Here is a 25,259-nt window from a genome sequence, read left to right on the forward strand (position 1 = left end):
TGTTGTTGACCTTGACAACTATACCTATGATAGACTACAAATCCAGGCTCCGTGTCTAAAATATTGCTCAGATCCATCCACTTTTCACTGCCACTCTTTTAATTTCTTTTTTTTTTAAAGGATTTTATTTATTTGTTTGACAGACAGAGATCACAAGTAGGCGGAGAGGCAGGCAGAGAGAGAGGAGGAAGCAGGCTCCCTGCTGAGCAGAGAGTCCAACGCAGGGCTCGATCTCAGGACCCTGGGATCATGACTTGAGCCGAAGGCAGAGGCTTTAACCCACTGAGCCACCCAGGCGCCCCCACTCTCTTAATTTCTTGAGCTATCAGTAGTTACCTAGTAGAAGAGTAATAAGGTAAGCAACCAAGTACCTTGAGGGTACATAACAGAATCTTTTCTTCAAGACTCAAAGACTCTTCTCCTTGGCTGAAGACCCAATTTCTAACCTGCGGATTACAAGCAGAGACTTCAGGCAAGCATGAGAGAAACAGAAAGAAGCTCCGGTGATGGGACTGAATGGCTGAGGCTAAATGAGAATGGAAGAGAGTTCTCTATTAGGATTCAATACATGACTATATAATAAGGATTTGATCCCTCTTTCCCCCAAGGGAATGAAACATAGTGTGGATAGTGAGGTCAGTGAGAACGTATGCTTAATTCACAATCTCTGAAACATGTTTGCATAAGTAGTACTTACCTAAAGGTTGACCTAGAAAAGATTGAAATTTTCTTTTGATTTGACACCTCTTCTGATGCAGTTCTTATAGTCACGTTGAGCCAATTAAGAAATGGGAATCATATCTGACAATCCCAAATATTTTTACTTTTTTTTTTTTTTTGGTAAGGTAAAAGAACAAATCTTTGTGACTTCCCAGGGAAACTCTTGGAAAAGTTGTTTTAGGTCTAAAAGACATTTTGGAAATGTATTATGTATACATTTAATATATTAAAATATGGAATAAAAATACATTTATGTTTATCTTTAGGGTCTGATCTTAGAAAGCATAATCAAAAAAGTTATCATGGGATTTTGTCACTCGATTAAGAAAGGTTCACAGAAGTCAAAGAACAATGAGTGACTTTAGCTTGGCCGTCTATTAACCAAGGTACATAGAAGGTGACAAAAACCGTAGAAGGTAACACTGTTATAAGGAACTTTAGCTTTTTTTCAGACCTAAGGACTTCCATGTTTGTTTTCATGTTAATTATCAAAATCACCACAGTGCAAAGAAAACTTGAAAACTTTTCTGGTGAGATAGAAATTTTTAGTTACCTGGGTGGATTATACAGACTGTAAAGAATACCCTCTTACCATTTTTCATTAACAGCAGACTAAAGGCTCTAAAACCAATTTATCTTTTTTAAAATATTTTTTAATATTTTATTTATTTATTTATTTATTTATTTGACTGAGAGAGAGATCACAAGTAGGCAGAGAGGCAAGCAGAGAGAGAGGGAGGAAGCAGGCTCCCTGCTGAGCAGAGAGCCCAATGTGGGGCTCGATCCCAGGACCCTGGGATCATGACCTGAGCCAAAGGCAGAGGCCTTAACCCCCTGAGCCACCCAAGCACCCCAAACCAATTTATCATTTTAACATAACGGGAAAAAATTCTAGATTTGTATTGATATGATAGCTGGCAATAAATTTATCTTAAATTTGTAAAAGTGATCTTAAATTTTTAAAAATTATCTTAATAAAAACAAAGCATAATTTGACAAAAGCTTCTATTTAGAACCATTATCTGTGCCTATTATGAACCCAGGCAAATAAAATTCACCTTCTGTATGACTTATATCATTTTCCTCATCCTTTCACATTTTTATATCCTTTAAAATTTGACATCAAATACTTCACTATAGAATAAAACTACTCTCTTCATGCTTCCTTGCCACTACGGCACCTAGGATAGTCTTGATCCCCCACATTTAACCAAAGAAACTACTTATACTTCACAGAAACTACTGGGAAGAGACTGCTGAGAATTACCTGTCATATACAACAAGCATTTATTGGACTAGTTCAGCTCATAAGTACATGTAATATGGCCACACAGTCATCTCTTTTCATGCTTTAAGTTTCACTAACAGGACTCAAAGATAAAACCACTCTACAACCAAAGAAATCCAGTCCAAAACTGTACATATGAAAATTATGCACAGAGAGTAATATTCTATATTACTTAGAAATTATCAAAGCATCCAAAGATTATTAATTAACTCAATTTAAGATAGTTCAAGGTCTTAAAGTTAACATTTAAACTGACACACTATAGAACACAATACATTCTTGATGTTTAAAATTTTTGTTAGAATTCTAAAGCAATTAGGTTAAACAAAAAAAAATAGTAAAGATTTATTTATTTGTTTTAGAGAAAGAGACAGAGAGTAGTGGGGGGGGGGTCAGAAGGAGAGGGAGAGAGAATCTTAAGCAGACTCCCCACTGAGCCCGGAGCTCAAACTCTGAAATCACCACCTGAGCCAAAACCACGAGTCAGTCGCTCAAGGAACTGTGCCACCCAGGTGCCCCAAACAAAATTTTTCATTGTTCCTTATCCTTAATATGTAGGAGTCATGTTAGTTTATGACATCAATTCTATATAGAAAATGTAGGAAGTTCAACTATTCTCTTTAAGAGAAAGCAAATCCAAATCTTTAAAAGGAATAAAATGTACATTTGTATTTTACTTCACACTGACATCATCAGGTAGAAGGTGTAGCTCTTTTTTAAACCTGTATTTTCAAAGAAGTCTGATCTGATTGCATGAACTTGAAGAAATGCTTCTAATCTAGTGGCTTCTGTGAGAATAATTTTTCTTTAAAAGATTACCACATTTAAAGTATTCATTGTATAGTTTCTTTATTGGAGGGAAATTTTGAAATTATTAGATTTATATAAGTGCTTTTTAGTCTCTCTAAGGTAAAGTTTCTCACCCTTGTCACTACTGACATTTAGGGCAGATAATTTGTTATGCAGGGCTATCCTGGGCAGTGTTAGGTGTTTGGCTGCCTACCAGACCTCTATTCACCAGATGCCAGAAACACCTCCAAATTGTGACAACCAAAATATCTCTAGACATTACCAAGTGTACTCAAGGGAAGACGGGACAATTGTTGCAAATCAATCAGAATAGTGCACTTTTATTTTAAGAGCTTTATCATTTATTAATACATTCCAGAGGTAGGATTGTATCTCACAGACACAAGCAGAGGTTAAGGCTTTTTTCACTTGTAGATGCCCCAAAACCTAAGAATCTTACAGCTTCAGTTTAGCAGGTTAGCAAGGGGTTAAAAGTAAACAACAGAAAAATTCCATTGCTGGGTCATACCGTGGGTGTATGCTTAATTTTATGAGAAACTACCAAACTATTTCAAAAGTACAAATGTTACATTCCTACCAGCAATGTATCAAAGTCTCAACTATTTCGCTATTCAGCAACACTTGCTATTTGCACTATTTTAGTATATGTGCTGCCGAAGCGAGCACTATTTGCACTATTTTAAAGAAAATTTTTTAGCAAACCTAATAGGTGTACTGGTATCTCTTACACTTTTTTTTTTTTAAGATTTTATTTATTCATTTGACAGACAGAAATCACAAGTAGGCAGAGAGGCAGGCAGAAAGAGGAAGGGAAACAGGCTTCATGCTGAGCAGAGAGCCTGACGTGGGGCTCAATCCCAGGACCCTGAGATCATGACCTGAGAGGAAGGCAGAAGCTTTTAACCCACTGAGCCATCCAGGCGCCCCTCTCTTACGCTTTTTATTTGCATTTCCCTCAAGGCAAATGAAGTTGAGCATCTTTTCATGTGCTTTTTTCATTTCACTCTTCCATGAATTGTCTGTTAAAATATTTTAATCATTTTTTAAAAAATACTCTATATTTATATTGATTTGTAAGCAATTTTTGTATATCTGGATACAAGTCCTCTGTCAGATATGTTTTTCAAATATTTCCTCACATTCTGTAGTTTAGGTAAAGCTTAATTTATCAACTTTCAAAATATTTGTCCCTTTTGATTTTTATCTAAGAAATGATTCCCTAACCTAAATTCACAAAGTCTTTCTATTTTCATCTAAAAGTTTTATAGTTTTAAATGTCTTAAATTTGAGTTCCATTTTGAGTTTCTTAAAAATATGGTGCCATATGTGTTAAGTCCAGGCATTTTTTTTTTTTTTTGCATATGGTTATCTAATTATTTCAGTATCATTTGTTAAAGAATCATTTTTCAACTGACTTATCTTGGCAACTTTTCAAAAACCAATTTACTGAATATGTGTGGGTCAAAGCAGTTTTTAAAAAAAAAGAAAAAACGCCTTCTATATTTAACCTTTTTTTACCATTTCCAACACTCCTAATTTTGGGGTTTAGTTTCTTTCTGGTCTAATCCTACCTCAAGAACTTTGACATTTCTTTTAGCACAAGTCTATCAGGCTATGAAACAGTTTATGTACTGCATCTCTCCTTGGAAAGGCTTGTCCCTCTGTGGTATTCAGATTACTTTGTAGCTTTTGAAATCAGCTCTCTGATGATCTTAGGTAAAATTACAGTTTTGTAGATTATCTAACTTCTTTTATTGTTAGGGTGGGAGTGAGGTTCTTTGTAACTTTCTATATTCTAAACCTATGCTTTTAGTTTTGATACATAGTATTTAAATTGTCTTTAGGTTTAAATGTTATGCAACTTTTGTTTTAATTAGTTTTTTAAGAGGTTATTCTTATTTATTAAATATATAGATTGCTTTTGTTTCCTTTTGGTCAGGCAACACAGTGTACATAATAAAAGTTCTTTGAAATGTGTTGCAACTTCTTTTTAACTTAGGACAAGGCAAAGTTTTGCAAATATTCCTTGAATGCTTGAAAAGAATGTGTATTTCTTGTTTGGTGCCAGGTTCTTCACTACCTCAAGCTTATTCATTTTGGGACCAGGTGCTATCGGTTGCTTATCTCAAAACCATTCTCCTTTTCTCCTTGTTTGACTTGTTTCCATATTTTTCCTTGTTTCTTTTATTTTCTTTGCATATTAGATGGCAATATTTTCAGAAAAGTTGGGTCTAGCTCCAAAGGAAGAATCATGTTTGGTCTAAACTAATGATTCCTATTTCTCGAAGGGAGAGGCTGCTGGAGACCTCTGAAGGATCCCCCTTTTTCACAAAAATAGAGCAACATGAGCCTCCTTTTCTGCTTGCTTTGGATGTTATTCTGTAAGAAAATGATGTATGTAGCAGTGGTAGCCATCTTTCAATCATGAGAGGAAAGCCAAGAAAATCATAGAGAAAGCTACATGGTTTCCTGATATTGAGTTGATGAATTAACCAGTCCTGAAACTATCTATCTTCAAAGTTCATTTTATGTGAAGTAATAAAATTCTGTTGTTTTTGGCACATCTGGTTAAACATTCTAAATTCATCCTGATGTGTGTTTATTCTTGAACATACAACATATACTTGAGCTATCATTTTCAGATACAAATTTTTTAAAGATCTCATACAATTGCTACTTTTTCTTCCTGTAATTCTGTATTTTGCTTTATGTATGTTGAGTCTCTGTTGCAAACATATGTATTTATGGTTATTTTATCATTTTGGTGGGTTGTTCCCTTTATAATTATGAAATGTTCTTCTATTAATACTTTTTGTCCTTATATTTTTTAAATGTGTAACCAGAAATACGTTCCCAGTTCTCTTGAGATTGACATATAACATTTATTAGTTTCAGGTATAAATCATGATGATTTGATATATATATTGTGAAATGATCACCACAATAAGTTTAACATGCATCACCTCACATCATTATAATTTTTTCCTTATGATGAGAACTTTTAAGATCTATTCTCATAGCAACTTTCAAATATATACCAGTATTGTTAACTTTACTCACCATGCTGTACATTACATCCCCTGAACTTATTTATAACTCAAGTTTATACCCTTTTACTCTTTTTACCCATTTTGACCCCCACCCTTCTGCCTCTGGCAACCACGAATCCATTTTCTGTGTCTGTGACATCAGTTTTTTTAGATTCCACATAAAAGTGAGATCATGTAATATTTGTCCTTCTCTTATTTCACTTAGCATAATGCCCTCAAGGTCCATTCATGTTGTTGCAAATAGCAGAATTTCCTTCTTTTTATGGCTGAATAATAGTCTATGTATATATATACACACACATATATATACATTTTGTGTGTGTGTGTGTGTGTGTATGTGTGTGTGTGTATAATCTTTGCCATAGTGATTTCATTTCCTTTGGATAACCAGAATTGGAATCGTTAAATCATATGGTAATTCTATTTGTAAATTTTTGAGGAAACTCCATACTTTTTGTTTACCACAGTGACTGTACCAGTTTTCATTTTCACCAATGGTGCAAAAGGATTCCCCTCCACCCCAACTTTTTTCAAGATTTTCCTCATTTATTTGTCAGAACGAGAGTGAGATCTAGGAGGGTGAACAGCAGGCAGGGAGGGAGGCAGTCTCCCTGCCAAGCAAGGACTCAGGGATCATGACCTGAGCCAAAGGCAGACGCTTAACTGACTGAGCCACCTAGGCATCCCAAGATTCCCTCTTTGCTACATCCTCACCAACACTTGTTATCTCCTATCTTTTTAACAATAGCCTTAAATTCTATTTTGTCTTTTACTAACATTATAGTAGCCTCCTTTGACTAGTATTTTGCTGTTACACTTTTTGCTATCAATTTACTTTTTTTTTATTATGTTTTTTTTGATGACCAAAGGAATACGTGTTTATTATTGACAATACCAAGGAGAAAATCACACATACTTCCATTATCCAGGGATAACCACAGTAACATTTTGGCATGTAATCATTCCAGACAATTATCTCTACATAGTTATACATAGATACATAAACTAACATGCCTTCACTACCACTTGAACACCGCTCTGCATATGATCACTAGGCCACATTTGAAAATCATGTTAAGTCTTATACATCTTTATTGATTTGGGGGGCTCCGTTTCTCCCCTCTGGACTATTTCAAAGCAAACTGAAGAATTATTAAGTATTTTAGTATTCATCTTTCTAAATATAGGTGTTTTATTACAAAAACACGTCATTATTGTAACAGAACTAAAATTATTATATAATGTCATATAATCCAAGTTCATAGTCACATCTCCCCAGTCATGTGTTTTTACAGTTATTTTGTTTGAATCAAGACCAAACAAAATCCACATTTCACTCCTTCCACTGTTATCATTGTGGTTCTAATCACATCATATCTCACACCAATTACTATAATAGCTTCCTAACTAGTCCTCTTCCTTCAACTCCCTGCCTCTTGAATCTATTTCAACACAGCAGTCAGAATGATCCTTCTCTCCTGAAACTCTTCAGTAACTTCTTCTTTTTTTAAGATTATTTATTTAGAGAGAGAAAGAAAAAGAGAGAGAGAGAACACACGCACGTGTGCAAGTAGGGGAGGGGCAGAGGGAAAGAATCCTCAAGCAGACTCCTAGCTGAGCTCAGAGCCCGACGCATGGGCTGTTCACTCCATTCCAGGCATACTGGTCTCCTTGAAATACATGAAATGTGCCGAGCGTATGCTCATAAAAGAGCGTATCCTCTTTTCACAGGATCATTGTATCTGCTGTTACCTGTGCTTGGAATTTTCTTCCCCAGTTATGTGTATGATGGTATCCCTAACTTCTTTATTGAGATATTAAAAATTAAGAATTTGCACCTCTTGCCCTACCAGGTTCAGCATTTTCTATCTCGTGCCCTTTTTTGTGTATAGCACTTATTCTCTCTAGAATGACAATCTCTTGAGGGTGGTAATTTTTGTCTGTTTGATTTACTGCTATACTTTAGCATCTAGCATTTATGGCCTGACACATAAAAAACAATAAATGCTGAATAAAAATGAATGTCTACTTACCAAATTTTGTAACTTCAGTTTTTACTCTTTAGTTTGGCTTTCAGGATCCCAAAACATACTTCTCTTAAAGTCCTTTTCAGTCTACTCTATTATTTTCATCTTGGGTGGATTGCAATTCCAAAAGGTGTTGGTTAACCGTCTTATCATTATGTTTCTTCACAAATTTGAAACTTTGATTTACAGTGGCTTTTTTCTTACATTTTATTTTTCTTTCTTTCCTCGGGGTTCATCCTTTCTAGCAGTTTTAAGTTCCCTCCAAGTTGTGGCCTAGAAACCCCAGTTCAGCCAAGCATTAAATGCTGATTCACTGGGTCAGTTCTTTGGTGATAACTGGTCTCTTTGGTGATACCAGTGACCAACTGAGCAAACTGCAAACTGGGCACTTCTGCCCACCTTGGGCCCACATCTTCCTACATGAGCTGGAGCTCCACATAGCATTTGGAGGTAGGTTTTGCTGCTTAGTCTCCTTTGCAAGTGGTGTGGCAAGGGAGAGGAATCCTAACTTGGCCTTTCACCCAAAGCAGTGCTATTTTGGTCCCCTTTTTCATTCCTGTTATTTCTGCTATTAAAAAAATTTCATTTCATCAGAGGATCATTGATTTTATTATTCTTTTAAATAACCTGTTTGTGGTTTTATTATTCCTCTCCTGTTTTTTATTTCTTGTTTTTTATTATTTTCTTCCTTCTACTTTCCTTAGGATTTTTTTTTCCTTATCCTCTTGAGATCAGTGCTTAGTTCATTATATTTGGGCTCAAAAATTATCTAAAGGTATACATTTCTCTTCTAGTACTGTTATCACATCTCACAAGTTTTGAAACAGAGTAGCACTTTTAGATCTCATTACCCTGCCAGATTAGAACTTCTGTTCTGGACCCAGAGTCGGGCAAGCAGCTGCTTCAGCATGGTTCATGGTGTCTCCCTTTGTTTCTTGCCCTTGGGATATATTTTTCAATTTTGAACCCGATTTTCTCTATGTTTATCACACTATGTTTGGAACAGAGGGGGTGCTTTAGAGCAACCATTCAAGATGTTATTTGATCAGAAGTCTCTGTATAGCTTTCTCACTTCTATAGCAGGTAAAATAAACACATTTTTATTGATATCTTTTCTTCCATATATTTATTTTAATAAACTTTTAAAGGTTTCATTTAAATAACCTCTATGCCCAACATGAGGCTCAAACTCACCACCCAAGATCAAGAGCCCCACATTCTTCCAATTAAGCCAGCCACGTGCCCATTCTTCCATTAATTCTTAATTAATTCTTCTTGTTGTTTTTAAACTTAATATTAAGATTTATTTGTTTAACATGTGCGATTGATTTGGTAGATGTTTTTACATTGAAAGAAGGCTAGTGGGTTTGGTTGGGAGATGGAATTTTCTTTCCCTTTTTTTTTTAATCTTACGTTTTTTTCAGTGTTCATAATTCATTGTTTATGTCCCACACCCAGTGCTCCATGCAATACGTGCTCTCCATAATACCCACCACCAGGCTCACCCAACTCCCACCTCCCTCCCCTCCAAAACCCTCCATTTGTTTCTCAGAGTCTACAGGCTCTCATGTTTTGTCTCCCCCTCCGATTTCCCCCAGTTCACTTTTCCTTTCCTTTTCCTAATGTCCTCCATGTTATTCCTTATTAATTCTTAATTAATTGACTGATTTTTAAAGTAGGTTCCACTCCCCGATGGAGCCTAACACGGGGCTAGAACGTTCTATCACAACCCTGAGATCAAGACCTGAGCTGAGGGGTACCTGGATGGTTCAGCCAGTTAAGCATCAAACTCCTAATCTCAGCTCAGGTCGTGATCTTGGGGTCATGAAATGGGCCCTGCATTGGGCTCCATGCTGGGCATGGAACCTACTTAAAAACAAAAACAAAAAACAAACCAAACAAAAAGACCTGAGCTGAGCCTGAGTTGGACACTTCAATGACTGAGCCACCCAGGCATCCCCTTCCATATATTTAAATAGAACATTCATGCATTCAAATTTTATCTTGATGTAATTTTATTTTATTGCTATTTTTGTTACCTCTTATGCCAAGTTGCATCAACACATTCACATGCATATTTCCATGTAAGACTCTAGACAGCTAATGGTTATTTCCAACAAATTTTGGAGGTCTTTTGTAAACATGATCTGATCTTAATATTGCTACAGTGGTGTCTTCGTTTCAGAGATTGTTAAACTGCTGAGGTTGTAGAACTCCTCTCCAATTAATTTTCTGTTAACAGAACTGAAGTCCTAATCTGTTAAAATCAAGACAGAGACAGGTTATGCTCAGATTTTTAAAGAGAAACTCAGGACTCAGTGTTATGTATAAACTTCATGGGGGGAAATAAAGAATGCATATAACTAGGCCTGACCAAAAGTAATAGTTTGGTCCTCGGTATAAAACTAAATTCCTGGTAAATTGTAGGCTATTGCTCTGGTAAATGTTTCCTGGAACATTTCCTACCCAAAGCCAAGACTGTCATACCTATAACCTGTTTCCTGTTGAAAATCAAGCACTTTTAAAAAAGTTATTTTTCTCTTTAAAAACTAGCTTTATTTAAAAGAATCTGAGGCATAACACTATAGGAACAAACTTACAATACATATTGTTCAAGAAAGCCTGCCATACATAATTTCTACTAATAGTAGGTCTAAATACTGATAAATAACATTCTTTATACAATGCACAAATGACATTTAGTATGAACCTTGGGACGAATGGCCAACAATAACATGGACTGTTTTGACAGTAGAACCTCTACTTTTCTTACTACTTATCTGAGAATAAAAAACTAAAATGCAGAAGATAAGTTAAACTTCTCTTAAATTCTACTATGGTGTCTGAGGAAGAAAGAAAGGGATCAAAAGGAGGAAACTATAAGAATTAAAGATCTTAAAAGAAAAAGGAAAATTGGCTTACCACTATTAATAGTAATTATTAAAAAGTAATTCAGAATTGAGAATTTTTGGTTTAATACTTGGAAGCCCTTAGACAAACGATCTATTATCCACTATATTCAATTAGTTACCAAGCCAATTTTATTTCTCTGAAAACTGTAACCTGTACAAAACCATACAAAGAAAATAAAGAATTTGGGAGTAACCTCATCATTTTATACTTTAAATTTTTCCACAAAGCAATTCATGAATCATTTAATACTAATACTTCTTTAAACCTCTATGACTTAAATAGAAAGAGACTCATTTCTCAGATATTATATGTGAAGATGCCAGGGAAAAAAATGAATCCCTAATATGTAATTCTAAATTTTTAACCCCAAAATAGACCCATATAAACACTGGGCATTCAAATCAAATATAATGGAATTGTGCCATAGTATGGTATATGGCATTTTTTAAAATATCAAGAACTGGATCAGATTTATTGCTATGTCAATCTTATTAATAGCTGATAATCAAATGTACAAAATACACAACATCTGTGCCCAAAATGATGCTGTATAGAAATATCATTAACATAAATAGGTAAACATTTATCTTGTAATATACATCACTAATACAGTAAAACCTTATTCAGGGTAGTTTGAATTGATAAAAGTCTAAAAATTTGAATACTTTAAAAAGATATGCAGTTTAAGCACTCATAAGCATTCTTTTTTTTTTTTTTTTGCTTTCAAGTATACAATTTCAAATATACAATTTGCGTTGGCCAAGTATTACCTATTATAATTCTTTTGGGTATTTGTTTTAAAGATAAGAGAATGCTTTTTAAATAGTATTCTCAAATAAATGCTTTATAAAGCTTAATATTTTCCTAAGATTAAACATTTTTTAAAATATCTTGATTATGACTTTTATTAATAAACCTTTCATCAGATAATACAAAGCAACCACCACTCAAGTCCTTGTATCAATGGTTACAAATTCTAAGTAAATCATAGGACTTCTATGGTATCGTAATTGCTTTTTAACAAATGAAGATTAGTATTTCTACTTATTTTGGTTAAGGTGAAATGAATGGTATCTTTTTTGGTTGGAAGACATCAGAGTAGGTTCAAAGTCTAGTATGTAATTTTAATAGTAAGGGCTAAGAAAAATCCTAATATTCACAAACAATTAAGATATTAATTCCTTGATAAGTTATAACTGTGAAAGGAAAATCAAAATTTTAAGAAGTATTTATTGTATTATTAGTGTTATGAATTGCTAACACCAAATTTTACCCTCTTTCCCATTTCAAAACATCAGGCCATCTACTAATCCATAAATATTGATGTTTCACATACTTCATAGAGTAGCTTAAACATACCAGCATAAGAAATAATTAGTATTACATAGTAATTTCCTTTGCCATAGGAATAAATGTTGGACAAAGTCTGGAAACATTTTATTTTCCAATTTGAATTACAGTAATTTTGCCACAGACCACAGCACTAGTGCATGTGTTACTTTAGACATGCTCTAAGAACAAAACAAAAAATTACTGCAAAAATACATGTCACCAATGTGGAACACACTCAGATTTGTATAAAAGTACTGAACTAATATCCCAAAAAGAGGTATATGTAAACAGTACATAAGGAAGAAATAGTTTTAATATGAAACAGTCATTTAAGTCACATACATCATGATAAGAAGCAGGACTTTCTTTTATAAAAGATATTTTAACTAACAAGCAACATCATCTATGTCACCTACAGAACAAGAAAAGTACAAGTCTTTAGAATAAGTTTTAATATAATTGCAAGTAATGTATTTTGACAAACTATGATAAAGATGAAGATTATCCATTGGGTTTCATTAAAAATTGTCAAAGAAATACAGGCAGCCTCTGATGAACTCACATCTGGCTTAAAGATAGCCACCGTTCATTTCCCTAGACTGTATGTCAGGGGAGATGTTAATGCCAGCCCTCGTCTCCCTACTCCAGGAGTACCTCTAAACTTCCATCTCTATACCAAGAGTTAGAAAAATGCAGATGTGACTTCTATACTCTTCTGTTGGATAAACAGAATAGGGGAAAGGGGGAAGTTACTAATTTTGAAATGAGAAAAAACCGCTGAGTTCAAAAATTGAGGGAAAAAAACTGTAAAAAGTCCCAACAATCTAAAGGAAATTGGGAAGTACTCTCAAGAGGCATCCACCAATTCAATAAAAAATATTGATTCCTACAGTGCCTGAGATGTGGTCATATCATCTGAAATCCTATTAGATAAAAATTCATTCTGAACTAATAAGCAGTCTTTAAAAATGTTTAATCCCACTTTCTTCACTATCTTCGTTCACATCTTGGTGGAAAACATTTTTTCCCTTAAAATCTAGCCAGCCATAACCACAGGGGAAAAAAATGGGAATTCTAAATGGAGAAAAGACGAAATTTTGAAGCACAGAGCATCCAGTAAGAGAAAAGGCAAGTTGGCTTATATAGTATTCCACTGGAGGGTTTAGGATGGTAAGAGGACAACTAGGAAGCACTAACACCAAGAAACCTAGCTTTCCTGAATCCCACCAGGAAAAAGGAAAGACCCCTGTTTCTTTCTACCTCCTACACTGATTGGTTCCCTAAAGAAAACTGAGTGCTCAGCATGATATTAGTGGTTAATTACATTATGGTTGAAATAAGCCTTTATGAGCTTTCCTAACAATCTAATCGTTTTATATAATGTTCCAAACCACTATTTACAAATGACATTTGGGAGCCTGGATGCCCTTAATTGAACTTTTTAATTAAAAAAAAACATCAAGATAGCACGAATGCTCATGCATATGAAACCTCTATACACTGTAAAAAAAAAAAAAATCCAAAAATTCTTTAGAGCTCCCTTAAAAAAATTATTACTTACATTTTTTTTTTACTATTAAATACAATTACTATAGTACGCTGGACAATAAGTACTAGCACTTTTAATATGTTCAAGACAAACAAGTTTGAAAGAATTCTAGATGAAGACTCCTGATACTTATTTGGATGACTAAAGTCAGCAGAATTCATGGTGACCCACACTACTGAGGTTTTTTTCCTACCAGTAGGCAGAGCTGGAAGTCTTAAAAAAATCAGATTTCTTTATATTCTGTTAATCCAGGAAGAGTAAGCCCCACTAGAAGAAAATCTTGCTTTATGTACATAATCTTCTAATTTGGATAACAAGAATCCTAATAGCAGTATCTAAAAGTATTTTGCATCAAAGGAAAACACCAATCACAAAATTCTAATTCTAAGCACTCTATCTGAAGAATAATTTTTCTTTTACAAGCTAAGCTGTTTCAGCATTAGTGAGTCCAGTAGATCGACAAGTAGACTAGGAATTCTCTAGTAAAATGAATAAAGCAAGTTCTGGGAAACGAATAGATGCTTTAAAACTATCAGTAATCTAGCTGTCACAAGAGAGCCTAGTTGCTGAGAGTTAGCCAGGTTGAACTTAGACAAAACTCGAGAATATAGGAGAAATCATGTTCTCCTGCTCAGTTGTGTGTGTGTATATCTTTGTGTGTATGTGTGCATGTGAGATGAGGCCTTCAGCGAAGGAAAAGGATTATATTAAAAAAGGTGCAATGCTACTGGAAGATTATTCTACCTAAGTACATTTCTTTTCATTACTAAATATTTGAAAATGTTTAGGGTAGCTCATCACTTGTACTAACAAAGCCATATCAATTTGTTTAATAGCCTTTTTTGGGTCAAATTGGACATTCTTATACTTTGTCTCTTTTCCTATCAAAACCATCTAACTTTTGACTTAGTAATCATATACAGATAAATGTGGAACTAGTTAAGAAAAGTAATTTGAATACATGAAAACATTCACAAACTATGGTTATAGTTTACCTGTGACTCACAGTCAGTCAACCATGGGTTTTTCTCTGAATATTTACAGACTCTTACTTAAATAAGGTGCTCAAAAGATCTAAATACTTGAATAAAAATTCACTTGTAAGTTTTTAAAAACGGCTATTTGGAAATGGAAAAGAATCACATTACAAATCAAGTACCTTTAGACTAGCTTGGGAGAGGTTACTTCACTTTCAAAAACAACTACTGAAACTGTAAGCAACAGATGGCTTAAGAAAATGCATAATCAATTTTAACAGTAAGTACAACTCAAGTACTACCATATAAAATGTTAACTCCTGAAGACACTGGAAGTGTCTTCAAAACCAGCACTCACTAGGATTTCAAGATTTCAAGAACAACATAAGTAGGTCCTTAAACATTTAGAAAATTGTGTACTTCAAATATAAAGTAAACAACATGGGATCTCCAAAAATGCTATTAAATACATCAAAAGTCGGAGTCAGCCAAAAATACTGCATTTTCACCTGCCTCAATTGGTAAAGTTGTCACACCAAGGAGTACCTAGTATGAGTTTATATCATTTCATTTCCTAAAATTGTAAAGATATATAATTTACAGCTATATTGAAAATATTTTGTACTCACCTCTAACTAGTCACAGGTAAATGGAGAAAACCTTCTACTACCTTGTACCATATGAAATTGCTGTTTTTGTAGGTCAAAATTAAAACACTATTTAAAAAAATAAGTTTTATTTAATCAAAATATGCATCATGAGCATTAATAGTTTTCTTCTAGCAGGATATTAAATATTTCATTTTTATAAAATTTGTCATTTCTTCAACTATATAAATTGTTCATATCCCTCCAATTACTGTTTCTTAATTGGAGAACATGTTGTTTATTAAAAAAAAGCTTCAAATGATGAAAAAGATGGTAGTTTGCTGGATAAAGGTCTGGTGACTATAATGGATATGACAAAATTTAAAATCCCAATTCAATTAATTTTGCTTTAGTGGCTTGTGGCATGCGAGGTCAAGTGCTGTCATGTAAAAGTGTAGGCTCATGTTTATTAACCAAAGAATGTTTTTTTAATCAAGAGTTGCACGCACAATTTTAATTTCTTGGCGATACGCTGCTGCTGCTGCTGCTGCTGCTGCTGCTGCTGCTTCACTAGGGTTTAAACAGTAGTAATTATTCTTTTGCAGATCACTACGTGGCCTTCAGAACTTTTTTGGTCACAATGATAATGATGGTGCAAGTTTGGGAGCTTCACCAACATCCAACCATTGTATGAATTGCTATCAATCCTCAAACAGTACCTTGTGGTGTTTGTTTGTGCGATTTTTTTGGTCACAGGTCATGATCCTCTCTAAAAATAAGTTTCCACTGTTTTAAGTCTCAGCGAGTACACCTCTGTCTCTGTTCTTGATCATCGCCCAGGAGGATGTTCTTGAGTCCATCGTTACACTTTCCCCAGTCACAACAGAAACTCCTATCTACTTCAAGGGCTTGAAATTGTTGTTTGTAAGTTAGCTTTCACCCTGGCTCTTAATTGGTCTTTGCTCAAAATGGATTCTGATCTCCCCCGAGGCTTGTCTTTGAATCCAAATCCCCAGAACAAGATTTTTCAAACCACCACTGAGCAGGTCTCACCAGCTGAGCTTTCTAAGGCCAACTTGATGTTTCCACCTATGTCATGTGCAGTATGTCCTGGCTTCAAATCGTATTAAAAGAAGTATTCGCAATTCTTCCGAAGATACTATGTTATTTATTTCTCTGGAAGACAATAACAAAACAACTCAATATTCAAAGGAAACTGAATGAAGAGCATAATACTATTGTAATTCTAAACAGCACAACTAGAAACACATTTCACTTCAACTCTACTAACTGCAGTCCTTTTTCAACTGATCTAATATTAGCAATTTCATGTGGTACAATCCACAACTTAATGAACAAATACTTACTAAGCATCTATTATATGCTAACATCTGTCTCATATCTGTATAAACAGATATCTTGAAAAGACTGACTTGAAAATAGGAAAGTCACTAACTTCAAAGACCCTAGTGGGAAGAAATCTGGTAACATACTCTATTATTTTTTAAAACATCCATTAAAATGTATGCTTTCTTCCATGTTATAGCTACACATATTTTTTCCTGAAAACATGTCAAGTAGATCCTTGACAAATTTTTTGAACCATTTAATGTAATATTACCAAAGTTCAGCTCTGCAATGTACATTTTTCAACGATTCTAACTTTCTAAAGTCAAAACTTGCCTACATTTGCTATATATTATTTTGAAGCTTCAAGAGGCTTTTTTATGTTTATGATTAACAACAACACCACCAACTAACATTTATTAGTATAGTACTTTCTAAAGCACCCCCATATACATTATTCTCATTTAAGATAGCAAACAAGGACAATATAAAATTTGCACTGGTAATGAAGTAGAATATCAACAAAAACTGAAAGGTAAATAATCTTTTTGTGTGTGCATTTAAAAAAATAATGTAAAACATTAAAACCCTGTGTCACTGAACCTCTGTAAGACACGGGGGGAGGGGACCCTTTAGTTAATGCCGGTGATTAAGCATCACTGCCCACTGCAGGTGGACCAAAAGTCTCTCGAGTGCGCATCAACTGGACATCCTTGTCAGCCATACAGGTGTCACAGCCCCATACTGCTGAGGCCTCTGCAGTTAGGAGGCCATAAGCGGTTTCAGTCATTCCAGTGCAGATCCGATGAAACCATTTCTGACAAGAGGCTTCACACAAGATGGCATCCTGATCATCATTCACTTCATTTGTACAAATTCCACAAGGATACACTGGGTCAGAAGAAGAATGGCCATGACGGCTTGGGTGAAGAGAGGATTTATTGCTTTTTTCAGTGGTGCAGGTATCTGGGGCACCTCTAGGTTGTCGCTGCTTATTCTGTGTCCCATTTGCATGGCTGTTATTTGTAGCTTCTGTGGTACTCGAACGGCTATTCTCTTGATTTACTGCATTATTTCGATTAACATTTTTTAATTCAATATTACTCTGATTCACTGTGTCATCCATATTTAAGTGAGGTGGATGAGCAGAGGAATTTTGATTAGTATTTTTGGTTGCTCCTTGACTAAAGTCTTGTTTTGGGGGTGGTGCTTTTGCTTGACTGAAAGTGTTTGGGGGAGGAATAAAAGAATGATTAGATTCTAATGGAGAAGTAAAATTTGCATTATTTCCAGGGACAAAGTTAGATGACAAGTCAGGGTTAGAAACTTGGTTAGCATTCTGTGGAGGAATCTGATTGAAGTTTTCAGCAGGATTTTGTCGAAAATGTTGATTAGGCATATTAACATTCTGACTTAGTGCATTATTATAGGATGGGTTTCCAAAGCTTGAATTATCATGTGGCCCAAAGTTAAAAGCATGAGGTCGATTAAAACCCATGCCCAAAGGATTCTGAGGAAATGGGTGTGGCTGATTCCTGAGTGAGTAAGGACCACAGTATGGAGAAGACATTCTTGGAGGTACGTGAGGTGGCATTCTGAATGTGCTATAGCCTCCAAAGCCAGGATAACCAGGGCCAAGATATGGATTTGATGAAGGTAGTGGTTTATAGGAAATAGTATTATAATTGTCATCAAATGGATTAGCAGCCACTAGATGGTCAGAGTTTGGATTCGGTGGTGGAGCATACTCAGACAATGGAGGAAAAGAAGGCCCCTGAAATGAGAATGTAGAGTAAAGGACACGTTTTGATCAAAGAAGTCATTAAAACTATTATCTTAACATGTAACAACCTAGCTTTAATCAAATTTCTCTTTGTTTATGAAAATCTAATTCATTTGACCGTTCAATTCCAAATAGTTTTCATATTTAATTATATTTAATGATTAAAATGTGTAGACTTCTTTCCTTAAGAAAGGAAAGGAAGTATGCTTTTCTGAGCTCAAACTCATTGTTACTTCAAATTCCAAAGGTATTTAAACTTCAAAAGAAACTTCATTATGTAACTTTCATTTAATATGCTTAACTGTAATTCTGGAATCTTTCACTTAAAGCGTAAAATTAAGTAACAATAAACAGGATCTAAGTTTTTTTGTTAGCTTAACTTCAGGGAGTAGCTATTAAAGTATTCCCCAAGCACTATGCTCTTGGCCTCAGAATGGAAAAATAAACTTCCAGTTTTAGTCACACTGGAAGTTTAACAGATGGTGGCCAAAATGGAAATAATCTGAATACACATCTTACTTTCTCGTAGTCTTTAAAATAGAAAGAGTGCTTCAAATTTATCAGGGATAAAAGCACAGAAGCCTGTTCTTATAATGGTTATCTAAGCACAGGTTATACACAAAAGATTCTTCCACCACGATCGCTTAATGACACGTATGTACTACTGAATTACTTGTTAACAGCTGAACACTACTTCAAGTTAAACCTGTGTCCCCTGATTTTACAATCTTTTAGTAGAACTACAGTTACCTATGGTTTTTAAGTTAGATTTAAGAATAAGCGTTTTCATTTGTCTGCCTACACTTCTTTCTTGCAATACTCACTTTAGACCTATAGGCCAACAACAGCCACTAGTTGCAGAATTTAAAAAAAAAAAAAATCACTGCAGAATTCACGATTAGGCTATGAAGAGGATAGGAAACAAACCCATGACCAAATTTAAATTTACTTCATCAGACTGATCTTGTTAGTGAACAAAAACCATTATTAAAGAAAATTTCAATTTACCTGTGTATTTGTCTTGCGTTTTTTCTTGTCTGGGCTTCCTAGTTGTACACCTGGTCCTCCTAACCCATCCAGTCCACTATCACCACCTTAAAAAAAATAATAATAACATTTCCACTTGTAACTAAAATCATTTTACATCTCTCACAGCAGTATCTATCATAACTACCTGTCAATATGTGTTCTATTTTTATCAGATAAAAGCAATAGCAAGCTTAAAAAAAAAATCTTTATTTTTCAAAAAGACTTCCCCATAGTTTCAGCCAGAAACATTCATCTCTACTCCCACAGTATTTTTTATTATTCTTTCAGTGAGAAAGTCTCCATCCTACCCTTGAAGCTTTAGTCATCTGGTTTCTTATCCTTGAGGAAACCACCAGTTTTTGCTCTATCTTTCAAAAGATAATCCAGAAAAATTCCAGCATAACATCTTTTGTGGGGAGTACACCAACCATAGCATGCATACTATACAACAATGCTCTCTACACCTTGCTTTCTTCTTGGAAATCATTCCATGTAATTACATACAGAACTGCTCCATCACCTAATAACTGAGTAGTATTTCATGGTATAATTATACCATAATTCATTAAACTAGCTCCTTCCCTCCTTAGGTTGTTTCCAAACCTTTGCTGTCTGCAATGAAAATCTATGTATAGGTGTCTTAAATATATGTACAAATCATTCCTAGAACTGGAATTATGGCATTAAATTTTATGTGGCCTTTAAATTCTTAAAGGTATTGTCAAAGTACAACAATGTATGTGATTATTATTTTCTCAACAGTATACGATCAAGCAAAAGCTTGACTGTGAAGTAAAGAGGCTAAAAAAAGTTTATCAATATACAACACTATGAATGAAATTAATGTCACTGATGTGTATGCTTAAAAATGGTGTAAATGGAAAGTTTTATTTTATATATATTTTACCAAAATAAAAACCAAAAAGTATGGGGTTGACATGATCTGAAAATATCAACAGAATTTTTTTCTGCTGGAAAAACAATTATAGAGGATTCTGATCATTACAAAAGTAGACAGAAGAATAAAAGTATGTATACATACGTAGATACACATTTGTAATGGATTAATAAGTTCAGTGGGTTGACCATTAGAGGAGACATGTTCACATATGTGGATTCTGAGAAAGGGGATATTTAAGCTGAGACTTAAAAATAAAAATAAATATAAAATTAAAAAATAAACTGAGACTTACAGGACAAAAAAATCTCTCATTTAAAGCCTAAGGAAGAGCCTCTAGGCAGAGAACAGCACGTGTAAAGATTCTTAAGTAGAAAGAAGCCCGATGTGTTTGAGAAATTTAAAAGAGGCCGGTGTGTGAAGGGACTCTGGAGAACATCACTAGAAGAAGTTAAAGAGATAGGCAGGGATCAGATCATTTAAAGCAGTGTGGACTGAATGTGTCCCCCCAAAATTCTTATTTTGAAGACCTACCCCACAGTGTGCTGGTATTTGGATGTAGGGCCCTTGGGAGGTAACGAAGATTACATCAGGTCATGAGGGTCAGGCCCTTTTGATGTGATTAGTGGCCTTAGGAGAAAGAAGAGTATGTTCTCCATCCTCCCTCTGGAGTACAAACACAGGAAAGGCCATGTGAGGACATGGGCAAGAAGGTAGGCATCTGCACACCAGAAAGAGAGCACTCACCAGGAAGTGAATTGGCTAGCACCTTAATCTTGGACTTCCCAGCCTCCAAACTGTGGGATAATAAATTTCTGTTGTTTAAGCCACCCAGTCTACGATACTTTCTTCTTCTTTTTTTTTTTAAAAGATTTTATTTATTTATTTGACAGACAAGTAGGTAGAGAGGCAGGCAGAGAGAGAGAGAGAGGAGGAAGCAGGCTCCCCGCTGAGCAGAGAGCCCGATGTGGGGCTTGATCCCAGGACCCCGGGATCATGACCTGAGCCGAAGGCAGAGGCCTTAACCCACTGAGCCACCCAGGCGCTCCCGATACTTTGTTCTTAGAGCCCAAGCAGACTAAGACACAAAGCCTTGTAGTTTATGCTAAGGAATCTGAATTTTATCTGAAGAACAGTGAATGATCATTTAAGGGTTATGAGCAGGAAAGTGATATGATTTAAGTTTTAAAAGTATTATATTAGCAACTGTGTTGAGAATGAATTGGTGATGGGACAGGGGTAGAAGCAGGAGACTAGTCTTTTACAATAATAGTTCAGGAAAAAAAAATGGTACTTGGCAATAAAGAGAAATAAGTGTGTTGGACAAAGACTCCCACCTAACAAAATGTGAAGCCGATTTCTCTAAGAGCTATTTAGAGAAGCTTATATACAATGGAGGTGAAAAAACTAACAAACTAACAAAATTCAGTAAGGATTCTGGATGTTAAATCAATATTTAAACATGATTCCTTTTTATACACAAACTAAAACCAGTCATAAGGTAGCATAGAAGAAAAGTTTTCACTTATAGGAACAAAACTAAACTAAAATAGCTAGCAATAAATTTTTTTAAATGCACAAGATCAATATAAATAAAAACTTTCAAAAGTTCTATATTGAGAGACACAGAGAAATACTTCTAATAATTGGAAAGGTATTCCCTGTTCTGGCTAGCCATCTAGAACAAAATAACATTGTTCTTACCTCATTTGTTATCCCAAACAGCCTTTTTGTGCCCTCCTCAGAGACATTAGCACCAGGCATTTGAGTCCCAGACCCATGGGGCTCACCCTCAGAGTCCAGAGGCTTTAATACTTGAATAAGCAGCACCTCCTTCTCAGAGATCTGAGTTTAAATTCCACAGGGCCCCTCCTGTGAATTTATATACTCTAGTAATTCCAACTTCTTTCCTGTGGCCTTAGGAATGGTAGCTGCTTCCCACAGTCAACACCTCTGTGAAAACTTTAATATCCTATTTTGCCACTTCAGTTTAATGTCTGTTAACAATACCTTATATTAAATTTTCTATTAAAAGTAACTGGTATGGTTTCTATCTGCTGAGTAGATCCTGAATCAAGTGCCACCACCCAGAAACTGTCGTTACTAATAAGTTAACATCATATCATTCTAGACATATAGCTTATTACTTACCTACCTACTTCTCCCTCTGTGAATATAGAGCAGTAGTAATAACTTTACAAAGATGGGATATATTTTTATATAAAAGAATTTAATTTTAACTTTTTTATAATGTAATAAAGGCAATAAGAAATGAATTAAACTACAGAATATGTTAAATATTTCTTTACCATAAGAGAATTTTTCGGAAAGAATCCTCTAAGTCTAAAAGAAATCAAGGAAAACATTAAGTAGGAAAATGTATGTCTTTTCTTTTCTCAATTTTAGATAGCATTGATTGAACTTTGAATGTTTAAGATAATACAGTATCACATCTTATTCTACTTTTTTCCATCCTGTTTCCTATTATCTACTTTTTCTATCTCTACATTCAATTCTTTATTTCAGCTAAATTTTCTTTTATCTCATCTTTGAATCCATTTTCTGCTCTTTGTTGAGTGATCTATTTGGGGGGCACTAATTATTATTATGCTAGAGGAATTTTTAGCCCTATATCTATTAGTTAGCTTTTCCAACTTTACTCTTTTTTAATATCTACTTAATCTATCTGTAGTTTTCCCATTTTCTTATTATATAATTCATATGTTAGCCATGTTATGTTCTTTATTTCTAGTTTATTTATTTGTTCTAGAATTTGTTCTAGAATTGGTTTAGTCCTCAATTGGTTTCCTGAGGTCTGCAATTTATATTTAATCTAATTTTGTTGTATTTATCATCCTGTCTTTGAACTCTTTCCTGCTCTTATTTTAGCTTTCGTTTTTTTCATTAAAGTCTACCACTTAAAGTACATATGAGATCTTTCCTTCTGTCTTTAGGTTATGGGTCTTCATCTTCTGCATGCTATTTCTTTCTTCTTCTTCTTTTTTTTTTTTGTTAATTCATTAGTTTCCTATAGTATGTTTACATAGTTATGCTTTTATTTTTATCTTGCAATTCTGTCTAGATTTTTTATTTGCTCTTTTATTTAACATGGGTGACTTTCTGAATCTCTTTTATTTACATCTAAGATTACTTGGTTTTGGTGGTATGTTTTATCTATTGAGATAATCATGTGATTTTTTTCCCCTTTAAATTATTTTAATGTTCAACTCAAAACTGACATTCCTGAAATAAAGCCAACTAACTCACTTTTATACAAATGTTATCATTTTCATGTGACTGGATATGCTGTCTCTTTAGAACACCTACCTCTTCTAGTAAGATTAGTAAGAACCTCTTGTATTTCCTTGGTACATCCAGGCTTTTAATTCTCACATTTTGTTAAATGCCCATCTACCTAGTTGGGGGGTGTAGTACCCCACTCACATGGGAGGTTTCCCTGTGTTCCTTGATTCAGTTTGTATCTGATAGAAACAGTCCTCTTTTTTTTTTTTTAACTTTTTGTTCATTCATTTTTTTTTTCTTGCACAAAAGAATGAGAAGATAAAGAATAGTCATTTAATTTCCTTCTATCCAGACTTGGGGTTATTAGTAAGAATTCTCAAAATTCTGTAAATTACTAATAGCTTCCAAGGGTAGAGACTGTCTTAGAAGCCTTAGTGCATTTTGCACTGTTTCAGAATTATGTTATTGGGCCTTTGTTTGCTGCTGTTGCTGAACATTTTTGCTCTTTTTCAAAAACAGCTTTGGTTCATTTTACTTAGAATTTAAAAAGAGATTCTGTAAAGTAGTTCCGTTCTATCATCCTAATTTAGAAGTCTATATTTGCCTATATCTATGTTCTTTCAGCTCAGTCTTCACGACAAACCTAAGAGGTAGGTAAGTCATCCCCACTTTTTAAAGAAAGAAAAAAGAAATGGAATGTAAACAAGTCATACCACTGGTAAAAAGTAGCATAGAAATCTAAAACCAGGCTTTTGTTTCCTTTTGCTTTAAGTTTCTGAATATATTCACAAGGTTGTATAACCATTACTACTCTTTAATGCCAGAACATTATCATCACCCCATCATATACTTATTGGCAGTCATTTCCCAGTCCCCCAGGCCCTGGCAATCATGAATCTACTTATACATATTTGTCTATTCTGGATATGCCATATAAAAGGAATCATACAATATGTGGCTTTTTGTGTCTTGTTTCATTTAAACTAGAGTAATATTTTCAAGGCTAATCCATGTTATAGTATGTATTATTTCCTTTTTATGGCTGAATAATATTCCCTAGTATGGCTATACCACATTATATTTATCCATTGATCAGCTGGTGAACAATTTGGGTTGTTTCTACTTTTTGGCTACTAAGAATAATGCCGTTATGAGTACTTATGTACAAGTTTTTATATAACATATGTTTTCAATTCTCTTGGGTATATATCTGGTAATAGAATCTCTGGGCAGTATGGTATCTCTTAAGTTTAACATTTGAAGAATTGCCCTACTGCTTTCTATAGCGGCTACACCATTCTACATTCCCACCCGCTAAGTCTGAGGGTCCAATTTCCTCACATCCTCCCCAACACTTATTTTGTTTCTTTTTAATTTAACTTTATTTTTTAAAGATTTATTTGAGAGAGAGAAAGAGCGGGGGTATGGGCAGAGAGAGGGAAAGAATCTAAAGCAAACTCCCGGCTAAGCACAGAGCTTGACACAGGGCAGAATCTCATAACTCTGAGATCATGATCTGAGTAGAAATCAAGACTCGGATGCTCGACTGACTGACTCTCCTCTGCTTGTATTTTAAATGTAGCCATTCTAGAAAGTATAAACGGGTATCTCATTGCGGTTTTAACTTGCATTTTCAAAATTACTAATGATGTTGAACACCTTTTCATATACTTATTGATCATCTATACATATTTTTCCTTTGAAGA

General features: G+C 34.5%; 1 protein-coding gene across 1 annotated transcript in view; it reads right to left on the bottom strand.

Annotated features, from left to right (window-relative positions):
• Window positions 1-9,300: 9,300 nt before the first annotated feature.
• The window catches only part of PYGO1 (pygopus family PHD finger 1), a 30,788-nt gene continuing 14,829 nt past the window's right edge, over window positions 9,301-25,259 (bottom strand). Inside the window, exons 2-5 of the mRNA XM_080808776.1 lie at window positions 19,392-19,477; window positions 17,204-18,374; window positions 15,296-16,429; window positions 9,301-10,152 (exon numbers count right to left, since the gene is read on the bottom strand). Coding sequence (XP_080664902.1) covers window positions 17,250-18,374; window positions 19,392-19,477 — 1,211 coding nt within the window. The 3' untranslated portion in view covers window positions 9,301-10,152; window positions 15,296-16,429; window positions 17,204-17,249. The remainder of the gene's footprint in view (window positions 10,153-15,295; window positions 16,430-17,203; window positions 18,375-19,391; window positions 19,478-25,259) is intronic.

The sequence above is a fragment of the Martes martes genome (assembly GCF_963455335.1).
Source record: "Martes martes genome assembly, chromosome: 7".
Taxonomy (NCBI): domain Eukaryota; kingdom Metazoa; phylum Chordata; class Mammalia; order Carnivora; family Mustelidae; genus Martes; species Martes martes.